Source organism: Canis lupus, chromosome 12 (genome assembly GCF_048164855.1).
Source record: "Canis lupus baileyi chromosome 12, mCanLup2.hap1, whole genome shotgun sequence".
Taxonomy (NCBI): domain Eukaryota; kingdom Metazoa; phylum Chordata; class Mammalia; order Carnivora; family Canidae; genus Canis; species Canis lupus.
This window is the reverse complement of record NC_132849.1, coordinates 40,172,390-40,196,955: the sequence shown is the minus strand read 5'-3', so window position 1 is coordinate 40,196,955 and position 24,566 is coordinate 40,172,390. Positions and strand designations below refer to the sequence as shown.

Here is a 24,566-nt window from a genome sequence, read left to right as displayed (position 1 = left end):
CTGGGGCTGGCCTCCTGAGGCCACACTTCAAAGACACGGTTTGAAGAGTTCAGAGAGGGGACGTGGAGGAAGAAGAAGAAAGTGGAAATGTACTGTGAAATCTGGAGTGTTTACAAAAAGCTGTCATTATGAGGGGCCATGCTTTTTAGAAACAAAAGTAAATTTTAAGAAATAAAAATAAATTATAACAGTTGTAAAAAATATGTGTACTGCCTAAGAGAAAAAAAGAGATGCTTTATTTATTGAGTGCCTGTAGTATGCAGGCATTATTTATCTTCCTAATGACCAAGTGATGTAGACATTTTGGGCTCCATTTTACAAATGAGTAAACTGAAGCCCAATGTCATCCCTAGAATGTTCCTTCCCAATGTCTCCTCACTTTCACTGCTGTTGGATTTTATACCCCTGCGTTCTCAGGGCACTGGGAAAAGATAGGGTCAGCAGCCCTAGATGACCATCTTTCCAAAGCTCCCTGAGAGCTGGGCACGTAACCTGCTCCAAAACTAAGCCCAGCACAGCTGGCCCCCTTCGACCTACCCATGACCCATGAAAAACTCATTTCCTCCTTTTCTCCCATTATAAATATAAATGCATATATTTCACTGGGGGAAACATCAGATTGAGCATCCCAGAGGCTAAAATCATTTCTCTAACCCAGCATGACAGTGGCAGGAAAGCAGTGCTATTTACAGTTGGCTGCTGACTGCCCTGCCCCAGGCTCCAGCTGGAATCTAGAAGGTTCTTATTGGTAACTGAGGTTTGTACAAACCATGAGAGCAAGAAAAGAGAAAAAGCAGGATAAATAAAGGGCAGGTATTTTAGTACTCTCTTACAACTGGCCTTTTCTTTTGTCAGTAAGGGTCTTTATTTTTTTATTCCCCTCTGAGACTTTAAAGGCCTGGACCAGTGCTCATCCTGATATGCCCCGCCTGCTTATGTTGCACGGGTGGACATCCCAACCTTTGGACTCCCTGACCTCACCTATCTTGGCACCTAGGACTGACTCCTTGCTCTTCCTTTACTAGGTTTGCACACTTCCTGCTTGTCTCCATCAGGTTAAAACTTTTGGCTTTTGAATTCCAGGAAATGTAGGAGTCCACCTCTCAGACCTTCAGCCTGACTTCACTCTGACCCTTGTGCAGTACATCCTGTCCTGGATCTTCCTTTGCCTCCCGTGCCCTGGAGTGACAGAGGATGGAAAAGGGATATTTGGGCAGGAAAATGCCTCTGCCCCCTGGTCTCAGCACTCAGCTTTGGGGGCACTGGGAGGAATGGGAAAGGTCAGCATGGCGTGGGGGTGTCCCTAAGCTACTACAGTGATAGACTCATATGAATCAGGGTAACACATGGGTGACATAGAAGGGCAGTTCAGATCATTGAGAAGCTAGAAGGGAGGCTCTATCAGACTTGATTAACTTCAATATAAATGGCATCTGCACCAAGCAAACCATTGCACTGCAGTCCAAGTGTCAGGAATGGGATGAGGGTATCACCTTCCCACCCCCCAAAAATCTTCCAAATTGCCTTCATGGGACCGAAGCAATAGCTATTTAATTCAAACAAATATGTACAATCGCAGAATCTAAAGACAATGATACTGACAAATAAATAGACATAAAGATCTTGGCTATAACATATAATCATCATTTTAAAATCCGCAATACTTCATATACCTGGAACTTTATGGAAAACCATTTTACATTTTGTCATTTGGAATCAATAAAGTTTTTTCTAAGTAAAATACTTTTCTACTTCCTTATGCCATGCTTAGAAAGCTTTTGCTCCTTCTACAGTGCCCATTTATTGGACTATCAGGTTTCCTTTTGTTCTGTCCATGGACATCTTTTTATCCTATCATTCAGATTCCTCCTTTAGTCTTTTATTCGCTTGGAAACCAGGCAGTCATGTCTGAACATGTCTAGAACAGCTTGGAAATCAAGAATAAACAGAATTTTAACAAATGGCTCTGAGTTGTGAACCTATGAGTAGAATGTAGGGTTTGGGGAAGTGGCCTTTATTCTGGTTTTCCTCCAGATTCTTGGTTGGGGAGTGATGCTGTGAAAGCAAGGCAGCATGGTAGTTCAAAAAAATCAGAGATACCAACCACCACTGATATAGCATGGATTTGTTGCTCTTTAAAGTAGGCACACAGAGGCTTTGGTGACTGATTTTAAATGTATCTGATAGTCCATAGGTCAAGTAAACAGATGGGTCCCTGTTACATGCAGGAGCTCTTGGAGAATTCAGGTGTTAAATTCATTGGTTCCTGCCCCAATTTCGACCATCTGGAGATATTGTAGCAGAAAACCATCCAGTGATCTCAAATGCCAGAGTCAGCTCAACCCACCTAGACTCTGCCTATCCTCTCATTTTCTGTGTTTTGAAAGTTCAGTGTAGCTCCACTCCACCTCCACACAGTTGAAATTTAGCCTATGCCTACACCAATTTCTAGATGCTGGTTCAGTTGTTTAAGGACATATTAGTCCCTCTTCAGATCTTGAAACCTAGACTGTTACCCTAAATGGGATAACATTTGGCTAAGGTCATTTAAATTGGACAGCCATGGAAGCGATATTGTTGAAGGTTATGGCACCAACTCCAGAGTCAGATTGCTTAGGCCACATCAGGTAACATATCTGCTTGTGGAAAGGTTGCAGCCTGAGAATGAACAGTTGGTCTTCACAAGTCCAAGACAATCTTTGCTAACTCCTTTCCCTATTTGCACACTCCCTATCCAAAGGGATATCTTCAGAAAAGTAATCTTCCCAGCGGAGAAGATGATGACCGGAGATGTGGTCCTGAAGAACAGTAACTGGGTTGAGTGAGGATTGGTCTCAGCCAAAAGCTACCTTTGAGGCATATGCAGAGTCTTCACTGAAAGCAGACAGGGCTCCTTCTCAGGAGTACAGAGTCATCATCAGCCACTGGACATAATGGGGAAGCAAATTATGGTCAGTTCAGGCCCACTTCTGACATTCAGCTAAGGGTGCTTTATTTTTCAGTCACCAGACCTGGGAGCCTGACATAGGACTTGGGACCTCCTCCCCCTCATTCTTGGGAAGCCATGGAGACAGAACAGTAATGGATGGTTTAGCCAGAGGGACCACACCATCTGGTAGTAAGTATAAATCAACCTGAAATATAATCAACATTGACTCCTAATGGTGCCGGTGAATGATGATACCCAAGATACAGGCTGATTCTGTATTCAATTCTCAGTGCAATTTTCTGCCATGAATTCAATTGGGCATGCTCATGACAGTGGTGTGCAGGTGTGTGGACCAACTGGGTAGCAGAAATCCATTAGAGCATATTCTGCATGTTTACATTTATGGGCCTATTTGTCTGACAGCTTTATGTGGGTGTGATGAACAATCCCCCCCAACTCACATAGAGGAGACCTCTAGAGAAAACACTCCCCAGGCCAATTATATCATAATGCTGCTGATGGTGATGATGGTGATGAAGGTGACAGTGGTGGAGTTACCAATGGTGTCAGAGAAAACCAGCATGAAATTCCAACAAGTTGGCTGTCACTTCCTATAGACCTCCTTGGATGGCCCTGAGGATCTCCTTCTCGTGGAGCCAGAGATGATCAGAACTGAAGAGGATCTTAATGACCACCTAGCTCCCAGCTCACTCACATGTGGGGACACTGAGGCCCAGACATATTGAAGTTGATTTGCCTAGGGTCCTACAGCTAGTTACAAGCAGTGCTGTGGCTTCAACCTGGGTCTCAGTCCAGTTCTCGTCCCATGATGGCACATTGCACCGCTGGAGCCTGCTCAGGCTGTGGGCTGCCTTGTTTCAATTGCACGTTTATGTTGTCCTGCTCTCCCAGCTCTGAGCCTGCAGTAGATCAGGACAGAAGCTTGGGGATTTGAAATGGAGGTGGAACCAGAAGATTCTAACCATTGCCCCTCCAGCTGATTCCCACCTTTACATTCAAATATGACTGTGATTGAGGTGAGTCACATACTGAGGGTCCCAGTATCTTGGAAAGACAGTACATAAAATGGACATTTGAGATCAAGGAAGAAACCTTACCTGTTATGAGGCCCTTCTAAAACAGCCCAAAGAGAGGATGTGTTTTTACAAAGAAATAGCAGATGATTTAACTCCAAACTCTAATGTCTTTGAAGTAAACACTACCTAGTGCCATATCTGACACATAGCAGGTGCTCAGTAAACCCATGTGGTTTGTATGATCAGGGAAGACCATCAGTGTCAGGCACGGATTTGTCTTGTCAGCACATCACCTCATTCACTCAACAAACATTTGTCAGGCTCCTACTACATGCAAAGCACCGTACGAAGTTTAAGAGGCTACCCAGACAAGCTCAGAATCCCGGCCCATAAGGGAAAGGCTAAGCCAGCTCCTGAGATAGATCTGATCCTGATCTTTTCAGACTCCATGTAAGCCAGTTTTTTCATCCTTTCTACTCTAGCCAGGACCACACATACTGTTCCCTCTAGCCTGAGCCTTTCCTATTCTCCACTCTGCCTCCCTGGCTCCCTTTGATCCTCAAGCTTTCAACTTTGATGTCACCTCCTCCAGAAAGGCCTCTGTGAAATGCTCCACTATTACCATCTGTGCTGGAGTTCATTGCTGGCCTGGGTTCTTCACCCTCTCTGTGACCATGCCCTCTGCAAGTGACTTTGATGTGCCTCTCATGACAGAAGACAAGGTTATTTCCCCAAGTGTTGGAAGTGGGCTCAGCCATGTGACTTGCTTTAGACAACAGAATGAGTTCTAGGACACAATGTGCCTGATCTCGGAGACCCTGCATGTATAAGCTCGCTCCCCTGCATGTCTGCCATTGTCCCGAGGCAGCGAGACCAGCCTGACCAGAGCTTCCAATGAAAGTACCCCAGCAAAGCCCCCTGTTCACCCACCAATCACAAACCAGCCAGCTGAGGCCCTCTGACTCCCAGACATGTAACTGGGGAACTCAGTGAGTGATGAAGTTGGATGGACTTGTCCCATGGCATTATGCTGCTCATAGTCATTGGGTCCACTGAGTCAGTGTCTAGGCCCCTTGCACATGTGGCCAGCACAGAGTGCGTGCTCAGTAAAGAGTGGATGAATGAATAGATGGGTGCAATGAATGCAGGACTACATCCCCAACTCAGTCGAATGAAAACCCCAGAACCCTGCTCCTTCACAAGAGCCTGACCTGCCATGGCCACCTCTGCCTAAGACGATGTGAGTCCACCCCAAGGAGAAAGGCTTACCTCTGGCTTCTGAAGGTATATACCTTTGCCATCTTGGGTTAAGTTCTGGAAGGCATCTGTGAAAACACAGGAGAAAGGAACACAGTTAATGTGGGTGGAGATATTACGAACTGGTTCCTCCCATCTGTCCCCTCACCTGGAAACTCAGTTTCAGCCTATGTGCAGCCACATGTGGCACACCTACAAGGGTAAATGAGCTGCCTCAGACCTTTGCCTTTGGGACAGCTGTGGCATACATGAGTTTGGGGCAATGCAGGTTTTTCAGACACAGAGCCAGGGGACCTCATAGCTCCTGGCCTGGTGTTTCTGCGCTGGCAGCTGTTCTCCCTCCTGCTTGAAGTGGGGATGGGTGGGCAATCCACGAGGAATGCAGAGGAAGTCTTGGCCCTTACTTCTTCCCACCAGCTCACCCTCCATGTTCTCTGCACGCAGCATCAAGTGGACGAAGCTGACAAAGTCTATCTGGAGGTTGGGGCCACCGTAGCGGATCAGCATCAGCTGGCAGACGTCATCACTGAGCATGATTCCTGCATCAAGCACAGACTCGCCATGGGTGCTGGGGACCTCATGCCCCTCCCCTCCATCTGAGGCCCCTTCAATTGTCCCTCCCCTTCCAGGACCTGAATCCTGATAACATGGAGGTTTTCTTTTGTGTGGTTCATTATTAATTGTTTAATTGTTTAGTCCATTAACTTTATCTCCATCTTGACTTCCCATTCCTGCCCCCTTGGGCCACCAGGATGAGGATCTTTTTATCAAGTGGGATTCTGGCCTTCAAGGCAGGAGGTAGTCTGCCCAAGAGTGGTCAAGAACATCCGCTTTGGGGCCTGATAGTCCCAGGTTCAAGCTCCAGACAAGTTACCTAACCTCCCTGAGCTTTGACTTCTTCCTCTGTAAAGTCGGGATTATCACACGGCATGGATGATTAAATGAGAGCATGGATGCCCCAACCCTCATTAATGTTAGCTGTGACCATAGTGATAGGAATAATATATGTTTCCGTTATTTGCAGATCCACATCTTCGGGCCTCTGGACTCCAAAGCAACTTTGAGCATTAAGATTACTTCAGAAGTCGCACACCGCCTCCCCTCCCACCCTGGCGAGCGTGTGCCCTGAGGCACCTGCTCAGCCTGCACCTACCTGCATCCCTCATGGCAGCCTGCAACTGGGTCCTGTTCAGATACCCCGACTGGTTATGGTCGTGCTTGTGGAAAACCTCCTGTGAAGAGCCCACACCAAAGGCTCAATTTCCAAGCACTGCCTGAGAGCCCACCATGCTCCAACATCCATGCTGCAGCAGACCAGTGGCTAGCATGAGACTCCACCAGCAGGGCCTGCTGCCCAGGTCAAGAACAGGCATGGGGGCTGGGATCCCGAGGAATGGAGTAGTTTTTTATCATGTGGATGGACAGTCTGGGTATAGCTAAATGTTCCTGACTTAGGCACATTCTCCAAACCTTGAAGGGCTTCCAACTTTCAGACCCAGGAGACAAGGGGGATAGTAGTGAGTAATAACTGGAAAAATAGGAAGAAGCCAATTGATGCAGGACTTTCAGTGCCATGCGAAGTTTAGACTTTATCTGAAGACCATGGGGAGTCTCAAGAAGCTTTCAGTAAGGAAGCAATGTGATCAGACGTGCATTTTAGAAATTCAGGAAACTGTTGCAATGGGCTCTCTGAGTTTAGGAGAGAGAGAGAGAGAGAGAGAGAGAGAGCAGGGGGGCCCACTGAAGGAGGGTAGAGCAGACTGGGTGAACACCGGGGTACACAGGGCTGAAAGGGGAGTGGTACCTAATGCAGCTTCACAGAACTACCATCTCTGCTCCTGCCCTAGGAGGTGTGGGTAAGGCTTGTTCTTACCTGACAGAGCATAAGCTGCTTCCACAGGTCCCTGAACTCCTGGATGCTCACGGTACCGGACGCATTAAGCTGATAGAGTGTTAAGGTCAAAGCCACTGGGGAGTTGCATTCCCATACTAGTTGGGTCTAGTACCAAGTCACATGCTTTACTTACGTTACTTCATTTTTACCTCATAGGTGAGGTAGGTATTTACTCCCTCCCCACCCCCTGTAATGGATGATAAAATGGGGCCTGCATGATTCTGTTGAAATTCATCCTGCCGGTAATAAGGTTGGGAATTCCTCCAATGCCTGCACACCTGACCACCACCCCACACTGTCCTCTGCAACATTTCTGCAAAGACTGCTTTTATATTTGCAACCCGCCCCCCCAACTATCCATTCTTTGTGCCTCTCTAGATGCATAATTAAACTGTGATTAAATCATCCACTTAGAAAGGCAGAAGGTTTGCTAGAAACCTCACAAGACTGAGAGCCAGGAAAGCATAGTCTGTAGCATGCCACTGAACTCCCTGAACTCTGATCTCCTGATCTGTAGATGGGAACAGCCACTGCCCCATCACCAAATGGAAACCTCGGAACCCTGAGCCTCCTGTAGCAGCTTCTTGTTACCCAGAGAATTGCCCCCAACCACCACACCACAGCCACCTCATCCTCACTGTCAGCAAATAAGATTCTTGCTATTCATAGCTAATATTGAAGACTTCTTCGATGACAGCACTAAGCACTTTGCACGCGTTACCCTATTTGTATTCTCACACAGATACTACAGAGTAGCTTCTATTTTTATTTTTTAAAGATTTTATTTATTTATTCACGAGACACACACACAGAGAGAGAGAGAGAGAGAGAGAGAGGCAGAGACACAGGCAGAGGGAGAAGCAGGCTCCATGCAGGGAGCCCGACGTGGGACTTGATCCCAGGTCTCCAGGATCACGCCCTGGGCCAAAGGCAGCGCTAAACCGCTGAGCCACCTGGGCTGCCCCAGAGTAGCTTTTAATAGCATCTCCATGCTGCACACGAGGGCCCGAAGGCACAATGAGACTACCCGACTTGCCTGAGATCACACGACTAGGAAGCACTAGGGTTGGGACTCAAACCAGGCAGCCTGGCTCAGACTGAAGCTCTCCACCAGCAGCAGGGGCATCCTGCCACAAACCTGAAAAGATACGTCCAGCAGGGCCAGGATTCCCTGGCAGGCATCCAGGCTGAAGCGAGGTTTGGCACTCCCCAGACCTGCAGGGAGATAGACAGAGTGTGCATGGGGGGCTGGCCCTAGGATGGCACAGCCTTTTTTTGAATAGGAAAAGACCATGCTGTCTAGGCCACCTGTAGGTTCTAAAGACCATCATATATGGAGGGTAGCAGAGAATAAGAACAAGAGGGCAGTGGAGAGAGAGAAGGCTCAGTGGTGGTTCCTATACTCAAGGAACACTGTAAAACCCTGCAGAGTCCCCCCAGTTACAGCCTGCCTCTGCTTCTACGGGGGTCAGATGAGCATGGCCCTGTGTTCCTAGGACATAGGAATGTCACAGAGGCATGGACTACAAATCTGAAAGAGATCTAAGAGATCAATTTGTTCAAGTTCCACCTGAATTGGAGTATCCTATCCTCAGATGTTTGGTGGAAGGTCTCTCAGTTTTGGGTGTTCGCTTTTTCACATGGATGGATAGCTCCAGTCAGGAGCAATTTATGTTAATTGCAAAATTTGCAAAATTCAGTCCCTAGTCCCTAGTCCCTAGTCCTAGCTCTGCCTCCAAAAAGCCTAAACAGGCATATGTCTGCTCTTCGACGTCTCCCCTCCATTCTAAATGTGGCTTCTAAACAGTCTTCGCCTCCTTCTAGGCCCTATGCTTTGCCATGTTCTCTCTAAATGTGGTAGCAAGACCAGAATGGACTCCTTCAGATGCAGTTTCATGAAGCTGAGTACGATGGGCTGCGACTTCCCCCAAATTTCCAGCAGTATTTCCCAAATTACATTCCAATGATGACGTTCTGTAGAGAAAGTGTTTTGAGTTCAAACATACTTGAAATATTGTATATTTATAGAACCTTTTCTCCATTTACCATGCATCTTAGCATATAGTAGGTACTGAGGAGCCAACAATGAAATTTTGTTTTTGTTTAATGCAGAATTTCCCGAGTGCAATTGACCACAGAATCTAACCCCTTTTATTTCATGGAACACTTCCTAATACTACGTCTGATACTTCTCGGAAAGTAGTTTCAAAAATACAAATCTAAATGTTTCCATTAAATATAGCCTGAATTTAGATTAGCTTATTTAGCAGCAACTTGAAACTGTGAGCTTGTGTTAAGCTCCAGGTCAACTAAATTAACCAGATATCTTTCACATAAACTGCCACAAAAATGAGATCTCTTCTGCAAGGAACTTACGCAATCAGTTTTAAAAAACAATGAAATGGCAGTTTTTAATTATCACTCTGACTTTATTTCATCTTTTTGGTTTGGGCACAGCTTATTGTGAGCTTTCTGAATTTCAATTCTGCTATCTAGTTTATTAATGATTCCTTCCAGCTTTGTGCCATCTGCAGATCTGATAAGTCTACCTCCCATATCTTCTTCTGAGTCATTGATAAAAGCTGAGAAAGTAAAGGGGACCAAGGGGAGAGACCAGGGCCTCTCATCATACTGATAGACTCTCATCCATGACATAGAATTATCCCTCTGGTTTTATATTTATATAACTCTTGGGAATGGTAATCAGACTTGTGAATACATCTCATATTGCTACTTTCCAACCCATATGCCATCATTTACCATCAGATACTTTACCAAGTATTTTGCCCAAAACCACAGTAGTTCTCTGATCTGGCAATCCAAAAATTCTCTCATTGGACCAAATGAAAGCGATTTGTCCACACATTCTTTGGAATGCCATTTTGCATACTTGTGATCAAAACCGTTTACAAACTGTAAATGTGCTCGAGCTATCCCTTCTAGATGATTTCCCTCAAATTCATTTTCTAGGGTGTGGAGGGAATTCTTAGATTCCATAATTTCTAGAATCTCTCCTTTTGGCTCTCTTATTATACCCGAACTTGACTTTGAGGAACCATCTGGAAATTATTTCAAGCCCTGAGTTATACAATACCCTGGACTATAATTTGTTTGTGTTTGAAGTGTTGGCTTCACACAAAGGAGAAGCAATCACACATCTTAGGTGTCAAAGACCTTCTAATCGCTTGGTTTGCTTTCTTCATTTTGAAATTCATTCTCCTCCTTGGAGAAATCATGTTCTTCCCACTTGAGATATACATATAAAATTTTTTCCACAGACTTTGAGCTCTTCTAATAATTTATCTCAGGCTTAATATGAAGGTATCCACATTAGCCATTTGTAGCCTTCTCAGGGGATGTGCTCCCCTCTTTCAAATTTGTGTAGGTTGGTCAATTTAGATACAAGTTCATTAGAAAGCTCCTAGTGGGCTAGTCAATACATATATCGTATATAAATACATTTATATGCCAGGCTGGGTACAATTCTTCCACATGAAATTTATATGCCAAGAAAGAAGTACTTGGATATTCTTCTCAAACTAGCAAAATATTAGAAATCCTTATTTTCATAGTCCTATATCTCTACACACCCAAACTAAGCAAAGCAAAGGAAATAAAACCCAAAAAACAAACACCAAAACAAAACAAAACAAAACACAACACCTATTTCCCAAGCTGTATAAATTTCTCTACTACTTCCTCAGACCACATGATCCACCCTGGTGCAATACACAGCCCCTTAGGGGACCCTCGTGCAACAATTCACAAGGGAAAGAGAGCAGACCCAGAGTTCAAATAAGCTATGTCCCCAGAGCCCTATAAGATAACTCTAAAATACTCACTTGACCAGGTCATGTGGTTCAGGATCTTCTGCAGCTGCATTGCATTTATTTCTGGATACTGACGTGGGAGCAGAGTGGCAGGAGAAAATTATCATTACCAAAAGCTCATTAGGTGCAGAGGGGCTGCGGGAGAAGAGGGCTAGGGAGTCATTCCTATACCTGCTCAGCACGCTACTTCTGCTACTTCTGGGCAGAGCAAGTAACCCTGGGTGTCAAGTCCAGAGAACCCCAGTGGGGCAAGACTCATAGGAAGCAGTCTAATAATGATGTTTTTCAAATTGCGTTTTATCAAGATGCTTTAGGAGCTCAGCAAACAATTTGGTTTGAATTTTATTCTTAATATGCTATCTTCAGCCAAGCCTCCAAATTTTAATTTTAGAGTTTATCAGAAGAAACCCTTTATATTAACATTTAACTTTTAAAAAACATAAATGAAATGTCAGTATCATCAGTGTGAGCTTATAAAACAGTTACACGTTCATAATACATCATTTTAATCTGTTTTATATGTATTAGAGTGATTCTCAGTGAGATTCCATTTGATGAAAGGACTATAACAGAAAATGTTTGGAAACCCCTGGTATGGAAAAAAAACTTTTTATGAACGGCATGTGTAAGACTCTGACTATCCTCTCTGGCTACAGTAGGCAAAATGCCAAGAGCAAATATGAGAGAAGATCGGGGGCGGGGGGGAAGGGTAGGCATGTTGTGAATTAAATCTAGTGTTACTAACACAAGGAGCTCATGCTCTTCCAGTTTTGATGACATCACTAAGCTGTTAGACCCCAGATTTCTAGCGTACTTCTTGTCCTATTCCTCAGTGGATTTAGCATCCTGCAGATTAGGGACAGAGTGGCTTCCAGAGTCCTGCACTCATGCCACTGGCCTCCTGATCTGGGTCAGCGCAAGGAAAGACCTCAAGGGGACAGGTGTGCAGCCCTAGACCCTCCTCCTCCCTAATGCCCTCTTACCAGCCCTATCTCTTCTCTAGGAGACCACCCAAGGGGTCTTTCTCCTTGGACTCCCCGAGATCCCTAGGGCTCGTCATTACCACGCTCTTGCAACTGCCAACACTGCTTCCTAACTCTATAGTACATTTTCTCAGGGATTAAAGATCAAAGCTGCTTCTCCTACAACTAATCAATGTCACTTCCAAGATCAGATACTCATTTTGCAGGAGTTTTCCGGAGAAGATCCACTTCTACTTACTTGTCTAAAAACTTGAGGACTTGAATAGAAAGTGGCAGTTTGGGGAACAGTAGTCTCACGTCACACTTTGTACCCAGGAGCAGGCAGAGACAAACACATCCCCCGTGGGATTCTATGCTCCACTCTGGCCCCTGCTTTGCCCCCTGCTCACCACCACATCTGGCCAACTTACCTTCTCAAAGAGTTTTGTGAAGAATTCATCCTGCCCTGCATTTTGGTCCACTATTTCCTAGAGGAACAGACACATGGCAAGACTTTGTCATTCACCTGGATAACTGGACGCTCATGCACACAGGCCCCAGAAATCCATAAGTTGGACCTTGAGCATGCTCTTAAGTTTTCTACCACGGCATTCACACATCCTTTGCTTCTCCAGTTCTCACTGCTTTTGGGGAAGTAGCAAAAACAGTGAAACAGGTAAAAGAAACACCTGTTTCTTTTAAGGTAGAAAGGAACAGAAGCGAGTCAATGTATAACTCATGTACCTAGAGTCTGGACCCTCCATGCCCTGGTGCAAAAGGAGCAGAACCCAGGCTCTTAGGGCACATAGATAACGTAGTATGGGTGCCATAGAGTGGGGTCCTCAGGATCTGTGGACTTCTTCCCCCAACATGTGAATGTGAGGGGAGAAGCCCACCACCCAGGCTTTGGAAACAGTCCCAGCACATGCACTCCCACCTGCCTACGTACCTTAGAGAAGACAGCACTGGTGTGGCAGCCAATTTCACTGAGGGAAAACAAAAGGCAGGATTACTTCTTGGGAGCATTTTGGCCAAAATTCTCCCTTCCTGGGGAACGAGTTCCCTAGCTGATGTGCCATGTGGGCTTGCCCAGCTCTCACACCCTCCCCCCTACTTCTCCTTGGAGTTGACAATCCAGCCACATGGCCCAGCACAAGTGGATCCCCCACATGTCCCGGTGCTGTTGCCCATCTTGATGCCTTTGCTCACACTGAGCCCTGTGCCGGGCCCACCGTTTACCATCCCCACCCACACCGAACTACTCCTACTCATATATATGACTCAGCACTGACAGGCAGTGAGGCTTGAGGTCGAGTCAAACCACCTGGAGCTAAACCATGAAATAAAAAAGAAAGAGAACTGGATTCTAAGCGTCGAAGGGCTGTTGTGTCAAAACAATTATAGGCAGAAGAAGCTGGGCTGGGACATGTGTCTCTTGATTCCGTTGCACACACTTATGGCATCTGAGCCTGCTCATTGATGACAGCCTCCCCTCATGTGAACAACCCCTATGCATCTTCTAGAAGTGAACACCTCCTCAAAGCCACCCCTGTTCCCCCCAGGACCATGAGAGGTTGGCTCAGATGCTCCTCCTTGTTCTGCTAACCCTCTGTGTAGATAAATGCTTGCACTGGACACAGTGTAGCATAAACCACTGCTCATACATCCCTGTCCTTTCTAAGCCTCAAGCTTCTGGAGGGTAGGGGCCAGGCTTGTTCTAGCTTTTTCTCTTGATTGCCTAGCAGGTTGTTTATTTCTTAGTAGAGTGTGGAGGGAAAGGGGAAGGATGCTCTCCATGCAGGAGCTCCCCGCTCTCCTTACCCCTCTCCTGTGTTGGCCACAGAGACCCCATCCTCTGCCATTTCCACCTCCTCCTCCGTACCTCCCCTGGCCCGAGTGGACCCCAACCTCCAGGGGAATCCCGTGCCCTTACTGAAAGATGTGCTTCCTGGAGATGACTCTCAGGACAAACTCTGACTCCTGGCCAGCCTCGGAGGTGCAGGGCACAATGAGGTACGTCCCTGGCTCCAGATGCAGCTCCCGACTCACTTCTTTCTCTGTGAGAAATGCTTCAGGCCAACTTACGGGGGCATTCTTCCAGAAGAACTCAGGAGGCAGTCTCTTCTGGTCACCATAGTACTGTGGGTGGAGGACGGAAGAGCCCTAGTTAAAATAGCTACATACAGATAAATTGGGCATCCTACATCATCTCAGTGAAGGGAAAGGGAATTGGACAAAAATCTCAGAAGATCTGAATCAGGCTCTGGCTCTGACATTGCCTGGGCATGTATTTTTTGTTTTATCTCATATTCTCTCTCTCTCTCTCTCTTTCATTTTCTTTGTCTCTCTTCTTTCTCCCTCCTTTATTCCCCTCTCTTTCCTTCTTGCTGCCTCTCCTCTTTGCTCTCCCTCAAGGATTGTGGAGGGAGAGGAGGACCATGTACTGGATCTTCACTCCAGTTTATGTACAGATAACAAAGACATTACTCATTCACATAAAAATATTTATATCATAGGCTCCACTCAAGACTAAGGAAACGACATGTATCTTCTGACGACGCATGCTTTCTTTTATCAGACAGTGAGAACTAGAGAACCATCTTGTTGCCATCTTTGCCCTGGCTACTAGGAATCTCAGAACTAAATTTTATAATTAGCCATATTAGCTGTCCTACGTTTAGTGTTCCTGGTAGACTCAACTGCTTACCTTATCCAAATGTGACTTTTTTCTTGCCTTTTATATTTTTAACTGGCTTATAGCTTTGTTCTGTTTACAATTTTACTGTGGGCTGACCCAAATTCTATTTAGAAACATGCATGATATAAATAACTTAAAAAATTTATAGGCTACTTTAGGAGCCCTCACTGTTTCTACAGGAGGAAAAAAAAAACAAAACTGACCCAAGATACCCAATGCAGAAATGGTTTATTTTACAAAAACCCTTTTACTCCATTCAGTCTAATCTGAGAAAATGAAGTTTTCCACTCTTGTTTATGATGGGAAACAAAGTAATAGCTGCCACCTCGCAGAGGCTGAGTTATCTCTAAGCTTCTCAAGTGCTCCCTCTAGGCTGCCACTGCACATGAGATCCACACTTATTCTTGTCCTCTGCTTGTTTCTGTCCCATATTCCCAGTCTTTGTCCCTTGTCCCCAAGGAGGCGGGCTGCATGGTCTCCTCATATCTCATATGCTACAAATCTGTCTTATTATGGGCTTCACATCTCAGGCAAGATGGTGATTTACTGTTCTTCCTATGCTGTGATGGTCTTCAATATCACCGCTAGGTATTTATGCAGGGATTTAATCAATTCTAGAATGTATTGGTTCTACACCAGGCTCAGAGACCTCCCTGTAGAGGCAGAAGGATTTCTCAAGGTCCTTAGGTAAAAAGAATGGCAGGTGCTCATCACTTCAGCACTGTTGCCAGACGTCCCCACAGCCCCTTACATAAGGCTGCTATGGTCAAGCTGACATCACTCCAAAGCAGGGCCAGCTGCTCAAGTGTGACACTTACTTTGCTCAACTGAAAAACAGAAAAAAAAGAAGCATCATTGGGCAGGGAAGGCAACTCTTCCAGAAACACAAACTAACAGAGGCCCACCCAGGGGCTCCCTTCTCTCCCATAAGACTTGCTGTTCTAGTCAGTGACATTTTCATCCATCATCAGGAATTCTGGAAAAGGGTGAGGGAAGGCAACCTTGACTTTTTGGGAGAGGGAAAGAACACAGGTATTGATTGTACAAACTGTGTGCCAGGCACAAAGAGAAGCATTGGTACACAATGTTTTTCTAATCTACCCTTTGCATAAATATCAGTGTCCCCACTTTACAGCAGAAGCTGATGCTCAAGTGTTAACAGGTGACATGCTCTAGATCACATATTCCTAAGAGACAGAGCCATGGTCTGCACCCAGGTCCATGTGTAGACAGAGGCAGATGGTGAAGAAGACAGGGAACAGGAAGGAAGGATGACCAGGGCTAGGAGATGCCCTATGAGGCCATGGGCCGTAGAGGCCCACTTACCCGAAAGAGGTAGAAGCCGATGGCAAGGTGAGGCTTGCAGTTGCGATGCCTATGCCTGGGCTTCTGGAGCAAGGACACCAGCACGTTGCAGGACTTCAGGAACCTTGTGCTCTCCTGAGGGTTCCAGACAGACAGCAGAAACTGCGGGTTCTTCCAGAATGTGTCTGGAGCAGAGCACAGTAAGGTGAGCCAGGCCCCTGCCTCACCTAGCATTGCACCTGCCTAGGGATTCCCACCCAGAGGTCCATCTGCACAGAGTGGGGTCTTCAGCCTCCCTGTATCCCCCTCCCACCCCACCTCTTCCACCCCAATCTCTATGCTCTATAGACACACAGACCAAGAGTTATTCTCATGACTATAGCCTCTTTGCGTAGCACAGTTCCTCTCATAGACTTTGTGCCCCATAAACATTGACTGCCTGAGGAAGCGACTATATTAACTATCTGAGGAGAACATGTCTATGATCCCAGGCAGATTTGCATTTGAACAGAGACCAAGCCTTAGCTTAAGGGCAGCTTCAGCCTTTGGGGGGACCTCTGTTGCAAGAGGGAGAAGCCAGAGCCCAGGGCACCTGGCCCACTGGGATCATACCCCATGGATCTTTCCTTCCAAAGAGATGGCTCAGCATCTCCCTTGTGGGTAAAGGGACACAGTGACCAAATCTCTCTTCTTTGAGAATTCAGACATGTTTGTCTCCTGTAACTGGTGAGCTGGGAATCCTTGATTTTGTTTCACCACCAACCTCCAGGGAAGGAGGGCCTGATACATATGATAAAATTACTATTTTGATCCTGCCTTAAAGGGGTGGTTATTTCAGCAAAGAGATGGCTTTGTCCTAAAACCAAAGATTGAACCCACCCTTCTACAATCCATGGGTGCCAGTGGCCTCTCGGTGCTGAGTAGGACACAACCCAGGGCCAGAGCATGCAGCTAAGTCAGCAAAGTCCCTGAAGCCTCAGCCAGATGCCCTGGGCAGGGCGCAGGCCCCACCACTCTCCACAGTGGCTCTGCCTGCATCTTCACCCTTGCCTGGCAAACCTGCCACTGAAACCCCAAGAGCCCCAGCTCCTGTGCACATGCTTACCTCGGGGCAACTTCATCTGGCCACCAGCTGTGCTTCCCTTCTTCCATTTCCCCTCCCGCGTGGTACATGCCCACTTCTGGCCCACCTCCTGACTCAGCAGGCCTGGGGTCAGCTTACAGATAACCAGAAGCATGAAATGTGTTTGAAAGTCCTTCAGTGTCATCCTGTGGAGAGGAATGGGGATAACAGTATGATGTCTACTCATCAGGACCAAAGCAGGGGCTGGAACCAAGCAGCCCTAGCAGCCCCGGCCCCATGATCTCACCCTTCTGTACAGCTGAGCTGGCCTTGGACATAGAAGAGCAGAGCTGGCTAGGTCAGTGTGAGGATGCAGCGGGAGAGGTGAGCCATCAAAAAACCACCCTCCAGCCCCAACCTATAGCTGGAAGCAGCCTCCTGCAACATGTGAGTGGGGGGGGAAATGTTCTTGTTTCGCTGACCGCAGTGATAAAGCTGAACTGAGACGTTCATAGCTAGCCAATTGAGATATAAATGTTCAATAATAATTGCGTAAGTCAGTTCTCAACTGTTAATTGACAAAAATCTTAGCCCCCTACTCACTAACTTTGTGACCCAAGGCATGCTATCTGAACTGGCTGATGCTCAGTTTGCTTATCTGTAAAGTAGAAGTTAATAGTATTTTCAGAGTTCTTGAGTTCAGTGACCACTTCCAAGGAGAAAGGGGTCACAGTAGTCTAGAAAGAGTACAAAATGGGGGAAGGGAGGCCCATGGGAACAAGGGTGGAAGTTAATAGTAAGAGCAAAAAGTGAAGGAAAAGGGGAGCAGATGAGGCTTGCATAAGACCCAGAAACAGCATCAGCTCAGTGCGTCTTCAGGCTTTTCATAAAAGGGGATAAGTGACTTTGGGGGGGTGGGAGTCATGCCATGATGACCTAAGGTAGCTTATAGTTTATGTACATTCTTTCCTCATCTCCTTTGTAGGACAGGAAAGACAATACCTTGGGATTGAGTGTACTGGGTGATACAAGAGACAGAACAGAATTCATAGAGAAGGAGGTGGCCACCCTCGCTTTTGCTTTGAATGTCCACTGAGCATCATGCCAGCTGTCACTATTCTCATCATAGAGACTGTGACTGTTTGCAGGGGCTGTGAATCCCTAACAGGTCTTCTTGATCTCTGCACAAGAGGTGCCTGACATATGTGTGGCCAGTAAATATTTGTAGGCTAGGTGTCCAAATGTAAGCCAGGGCATTTGTCCCGAGTCCCCAAGTCAAATACCAGAATTCTCCATCATCACTTTTTCTCAGCAGTAGAATCTTCTCTTTGGGGCTCAGTAGCTCCCATGTACTTGAGCTGAAAACAGAAAAGGGTGCTTCTGTAGGGAATGAAGGATCATGGAAGACATGGGAGATATACTCCAGTAAATGCTCGATAGTGTATTATTTATCTCATCTTCATGCTGCTTGGCAGACTAATAATCTCACATCATGTCTTCTAAAAATAACATCACATTAACCCAAGCTCTGGGCCAGGCCCCTCACATACTTTATCTCATGTAAGGCTAACAACAAGTTTACTAGGTAGGAATTTCTATTGCCATTTTAGAGATTAGGAAATAGAAGTTAAAAGAGATTAAGTCACTTTCCCAAAGTCACAAGGTTATGAAATGTCTGAGCACATTTGAACCTACATCGGTACTACGTATTTTCAGAGCTCATCATTTTGAACTTCTATGTTTGACCACGAAGGAGTAAGGTTTTCCTACATCACTTTTCCACCATAAATAACTAAAAATGGAACAAAATATTTTTTTAAAACCACTGTTTTCAGACGTTTGACAGCAGATAGCACAGGGTTATGACCCTAAGAGTGGGGGAAACAAATGAGGTGAGCCCTAATGTCGCTCAGACTCCAGCCCGAAACTAAGTCCCTGGAGGGTGACACGGGAATCACATTCTGATCTGGACAGAATGCCCAGGGGTCACAACACGGAGCCAGAAGGATGGGGCCAATCCAGATCTGTCTACCTCTGACTCAATGAGACCAAAAGCACACAAAACTGTGCCTGGGAAAGAACATTGGATTAGACTCCAAAGACCTTACGTAATTCATTTACTAAGAATCAGTTTTTACATCAGTAAAATGGGGATGAAACTCCCCACCTTATAAGAGCACTGTTCAGAGGATTAGAGATAATAAATATTCAAAGTGCTTGAAGGAAATATGCCAGACTGCATACCAGGGACATCGCAGCACATTTGAAGTCAAGGTAATTTTTAGTTTTAAATAAATAAGGGCAGGAAAAAAATTCAAAGTGCTTAGCACAGTGCTGGCAAGCTCTCAATAAACATTAGCTCAATTATTATAATGAATGAGAAAACCATCTATATGTCATTAAGCGTCTCATAAATGTGAGTGATTGACCTTCACAATCCGAATGCTCTCCCAATTCAGCTGGAGACCAAAGAACACTTTTGAATTTGTGTGCAGATGGCAGCCTCCTTTGCAGGCTTGCCCTGCCCCATCCTTACCCCTGCCAGCCCGTCTCCCGTGTTCACCTGTCACTCCAGTCTCCTTTCCATTCCACTTTGCCCCAGGGGTTCCGCAGCTTGACTAGATATTCTGGTCCATGTTTGCAGGTCACCTGCACAAAACGAGAAGCAATTTAGGTGTCTGGGCTGAGTGCCAAATGCAAATGTTGCAGATATCTGGGTGAGATCCTTCCCTGCCAGATGAGACCTTGAAGTGGAAGACCAAAGGCCCTGAGCATGGGGAGAAGAGAAAGTGGCTCTGTCTTTTATGAGCTGCTGAGATCTAGAGCAAGTTCTTTACCTGTCTGGGTCTTTTTCCTCATCTGTAATGCAAGGCTTATAGCCACGTCTGCTATAATGCATTGGATGGTGGCCCCCCAAAGATAGATCTACCCAAAATCTGTCAGTGAGATTTTATCTATTTATCTATTTTTAAAGATTTATTCCAGTGAGAGAGAGAGAGAGAGAGAACACACAGTAGGGAGGGGCAGAGGGAGAGTAAGAGAGAAATACAAGCAGATTCCCTGCTGAGTGCAGAGCTCTTCTCGGGGCATGATCCCAGGACCTGGATCATGACCTGAGTTAAAACCAAGCATCAGACATTTAACTGACAGCACCATCCAGGCACCCCAGTGTAATCCTATTTATTAAAAGGGTCTTTGCAGAGAAAATAAAATTAAGGAACTTGAGATGCAATCATCCTGGAGGGGCACCTGGGTGGCTCAGTTGGTTAAGCATCTGCCTTCAGCTCAGGTCATGATCTCAGGGTCCTGGAATTGAGCCTGGAGTCCAGCTTGCTGCTCCGCGAGGAGCCTGCTTCTCCCTCTCCCTCTGCCGCTCCCCCTACTTATGCTCTCTCTCTCTCTCTCTCTCAAATAAATAAATAAAATCTTTAAAGAGAAGAAAAGAAATAACCCTGGATTACAGTGGGTCTTAAATCCAGTGACAAGAGAAGGGAAAGGAAAAGGGGAAGACACAGAGGAAGAGGCCATGCAGAGATGAAGGAAGAAATTGGAGCTCCGTTTCCCAAGCTAAGAAATGCAGGGAGCCACCGTAAGCTAGAAGAGGCCAGGAAGGATCCCCTTTAGAGCCTGCAAAGTCTTGATTTCAGACTTCTGGCCCCCAGAACTGTGAAAGAATACATTTACATGGTCTCAAGTCCCCCAATTTGTAGTAATTTGTAATGGCAGCTCTAGGACGCTAATATATCCCCTCACACAGATTGGGTTAACAGTCGTGAAGCAGTTGGAACACTGCTTAGGACATCGTAAATGCTAAATTTTGCTATGTTAAATAAATATAAAACAAAATACAGACCTAAACATATCACTCTAAAGATTAATAAAATTGAAGGTTTGTTACGAAATAAGAGGATGGATGAAAAGTTCTTGGCACACACACAGACATGACCAGTGCAGATCCAGGAGGAAGAAGATGATAGGCGGGAGCTAGGTTCAAGAAATTTGAAAGAATAAAAGGGATTTGGAGGATGCGGGGACATCGAAGGCTCTTTAAGATGGAACCTACAGATTTCTCACCCGAATGCTTTTCCTGCAGCTCCCTTCCCCAGAAGCACCCCTCTCCCTTAGATAAATCTCCTGACCTTTCCAGAGCCAGCTCAATGCCACCTCCTCTACAAAGTCTTTCCTGACTTTCCCCAACCCAACCAGTCAAATGTCTTCTCTCCTACCTCTGAGCCCCTAAAGCCTTTCATCTACTCTTTCTTCCCTCCACTTTCTACTTTGCTTCCATACCATTTTTACGTATGGTTTGTCTCCATTCCTAACTGTGACCTCTGTGTAGGCAGGGTCCCTGTCTGACATCTTTCCCTCCATGCTTAGCACAGCTCGGAAGGTGAATAGCCATGGAAGGAACCTGGGAGGCTGATGAAAAGGAGTGTGTGAGAAGAGAAAGAAGCAGGAATTGGGGCAGGAAGCCCCAGATATGCAGGTCATCAGTGGCAGCCCAGAGCAAAGGGGGTCTCTAGGAAAGGGCTGTGAGGCCCAGCAGGGCTGGATGGCTGATTGGCAGGGCCGCCCTCAGGCAAGGGGGGCTGGGAGGGTGCCCTGCAGGTGCCCCTGGCTGGACCCCCCCCCATATCTCCAGAACACAGGTGCACACGTTCAGGGAACCCACCACCTGCTTTGGTGATAAAACCAAAGATCGTAAAACCCTCCAAGAATGTGCCCCCTAGACTGGGAACAGATAATAATGCTCACTGAAGCCTAGGTGAGAAGCCCAGGGAGAGAGGGGGGAGCCCAAAGGGAAACAGAGAGGCTGGTTCCACCCACCTTTCTGATTCCTGTGAGGGTATAGGCATGACCGCCCACCAGCCCGTTCTCCAGCACCCTCTCCTTCTGTGGAGACAAGAGAGCTCCTCTCAGCCTGCTGTTGCCTACGGCTTCTTTGGGGGTCACGGGGACCTGTGTGGCTGGAGCAAGGGCTTATGCAGAAGGCTGGGACAGACCCACGCTGTGTCCTCACAGTGGCCAAGGCTCTTCAGCACCCATAGTCTCGCTGGAGCCTCTACGTCAGGGGGCCATTCTGCAGTGATTCCTGTCCCATTGTACAGAGGATGGACTCAGAGCAGCTAAACCATCACACAGGGTGCCATGGTGGTCGCTCACAGAGGAAGCACTCACTCCAGGGCTCCCTACTCTATCTAGCTCCCCGTGCTTGGTCGTTACTAAATCAGGCACTAAAGACCAGTTGTGCTAGTAAAGCACTTTGCACCACATTGACGCTTAGTCACTGTTAGCACCTGTGTCCCCATACCATCTGCATTCTACTGCAGCTTCGCCTGCCCCGAGGGCTCAACTTGGCTGCTCTGGTTTGAACATGAGGACTCTAAAAGCAAGAGCTGGATGGGGGTCTTGGGACTGGTGGGCAAAGGGGATAGAAGCAAGAGAGGACATGCTGCTAGTGTGTCCAGCCGCACCCCTGAGTGGGTCTGGCAGCCAATGAGGGTTCTGCTGCAGGTAGCTCGGGTTAGGATGTCCCAGAGGTTGCCAGAGGCTTCTGCTGGAATGATGGTCATGGTCACTCCTCCAGTGAAGTCCACAAGTGCTTCAGACACCTGTCCACGGTGCAAGTCTTCATAGGAGCCAGAGAGTCTGCCCAGGGAAGGAGTAAACATGGTAGCAGAAGGGAAGGGGAATTTATACTGTAGCCTGGAATGGTCCACATGAGTCTAGTGAACCGCCTCCTTTGCTCTTCTCTGGGCATGTGCCTGCTACCCCTTCCTTCCATCCCAGGGGCAAAGGGGAAAATGTATACCCTGAGTTCCTATTCTTGTTAAAAACCTCAATCCATTAGGGGAAGGCAAAATTCCCAAACACTTGTTCAGATGGGATAAACCCTACACAAGAGACTCTGGATACACCACTTCCATATTCACTGAATCATGCCTCAGTGTCTCACATCATAAAATTTACCTATCTCCTCTTGCACTCTCCCAACCTTGATGAGAGGGAGACAGAAAGACAGAGGGAGGAGAAAGGGTGGGAAGGGAAGGGAAGGGAGGGGAGGGGAGGGGAGGGGAGAGGAGGGGAGGGAACAGAATGGAATGGAATGGAAAAGACAAAAAGATTTGTCTTACTTAGCATAGGCCTTTTCCAGAAGAGCTCCCCAGAACAAGTTCTTGTAGATAGAAGAGACAAAGACCAGCTGGCCAGCTGCATTCACAGGAAGTCGGTCATCTATCACCACAGGAACCCACTTCCCAAAGTGCCAGAACTGGAAGGGGAAGGTACCCACTGGTGAGTGAAGATTGCCATGGAAGATGGTCAGCCCAGGAGGTAAAAACATCACTCTTCTAAGAACCCTCTTTCCTTTGGCTTCCTCCAGTCATGGGCACCAGGAGGTTACTCACCCAGAACCGGAAAATGCCAGCATACTTCTCAGTGAAATTCTGATTCAGGGGTACGACCCGGCTCAGGATGTCCTGGTGCAAAGTCAGAGCTTGCAAAGCAGCCAAGAACCAGCAGTCACCTAAGCCAGAGAGCATAGTGTCTGCGTGGATGTACTTACTGCACATCCAGGCACATTCTACAAGTGTCTGCCGGGATCTATTGAAGACTTATTGTGCCTCGTCCCAATTGCTTCCCTCTCTGGGCTTGTAGCCTAGTTTAGTAGAAGGGAAAGATATACTGGGGGGAAAAGACAGTGAGTAAGCAGAAGGTGGGCAGGAGCATTGGCTGGAATCTCAACTTGCCACCAAGAATTGAGCCACATTCCTGGACCACCTTTTAGCTTCCTGAATGCCACATCCTCAGGAACAAACACAACCAAAATCTTCTAAAGTCCTGCCTCCGTAACTGGTTTATGTTCTTCTGGGAAAGCCTCAACACTTCTGGGATCTATTTCCACGTCTGTGAAACAGGTATCACTACATTTGTGCCTTCCCTTGTGGCCAAGGGTTTTTCTATTCCCCTGAAAAGAAAGTTGGGGATGAGGATAGACTTGCTTGAACTCTACCTGGGCATCTAGTGAATTCTGTGCCAAAAAGGACTCATTGTGGGGACTAGAGCAGAATGAGCACATCCTCCCAAGACAACTTGGACCTGTAAACTGGTAATGAGAATTATCCCAGGGCAAGCTTTGGCATTCCCATGCATCCCCAGAAGACCAGCTGTTATGATTTTCCTGGCAAAAGACACAGCACTTCAAGGTGGAGCTCGGGGTGGCCATCTCTCCCACTGGGATCTCTCAATTCCCCCCTTTCCAACCCCACTCTGCCTTGGCTGGGCCTGGTTTGAAGCTGCCAGGCCTGTGTCTCCAAGGGCTGTACAGACTTACCTACCACTCCCTGGCACAGGTCCAGCCTTTTGGCATTAGGAGAATAGAACTGGGGATTGCTGTGCAGCTCCTGTGGGGATAGATAGAACTGTCCTTCTAACCAAGAAGAAGCTCCTTGAGCTACAGTGACCATGGCTTCCCATACCCCAAGACCGCACTTATGGGGACTTAGATTTAGAATATATGTGAAATTGGGGCTATCCCAGAGAGTCTGGCGTACAGATTCAGCCCGTCTCATTTCCCATTGCTTCTGGCAGC

General features: G+C 46.7%; 1 protein-coding gene across 1 annotated transcript in view; it reads right to left on the bottom strand.

Annotated features, from left to right (window-relative positions):
- Positions 1-1,534: 1,534 nt before the first annotated feature.
- The window catches only part of CAPN14 (calpain 14), a 38,161-nt gene continuing 15,129 nt past the window's right edge, over positions 1,535-24,566 (bottom strand). The window contains exons 4-23 of the mRNA XM_072770625.1: positions 24,309-24,378; positions 23,383-23,501; positions 23,110-23,246; positions 22,450-22,624; positions 21,803-21,868; positions 19,539-19,624; positions 18,259-18,333; positions 17,018-17,181; positions 15,934-16,097; positions 15,426-15,434; positions 13,843-14,048; positions 12,859-12,895; positions 12,341-12,397; positions 10,960-11,017; positions 8,268-8,332; positions 7,097-7,165; positions 6,377-6,455; positions 5,646-5,762; positions 5,236-5,291; positions 1,535-2,924 (exon numbers count right to left, since the gene is read on the bottom strand). Of these exons, the coding sequence (XP_072626726.1) occupies positions 2,898-2,924; positions 5,236-5,291; positions 5,646-5,762; positions 6,377-6,455; positions 7,097-7,165; positions 8,268-8,332; positions 10,960-11,017; positions 12,341-12,397; positions 12,859-12,895; positions 13,843-14,048; positions 15,426-15,434; positions 15,934-16,097; positions 17,018-17,181; positions 18,259-18,333; positions 19,539-19,624; positions 21,803-21,868; positions 22,450-22,624; positions 23,110-23,246; positions 23,383-23,501; positions 24,309-24,378 (1,836 nt within the window). The 3' untranslated portion in view covers positions 1,535-2,897. The remainder of the gene's footprint in view (positions 2,925-5,235; positions 5,292-5,645; positions 5,763-6,376; positions 6,456-7,096; positions 7,166-8,267; positions 8,333-10,959; positions 11,018-12,340; positions 12,398-12,858; positions 12,896-13,842; positions 14,049-15,425; positions 15,435-15,933; positions 16,098-17,017; positions 17,182-18,258; positions 18,334-19,538; positions 19,625-21,802; positions 21,869-22,449; positions 22,625-23,109; positions 23,247-23,382; positions 23,502-24,308; positions 24,379-24,566) is intronic.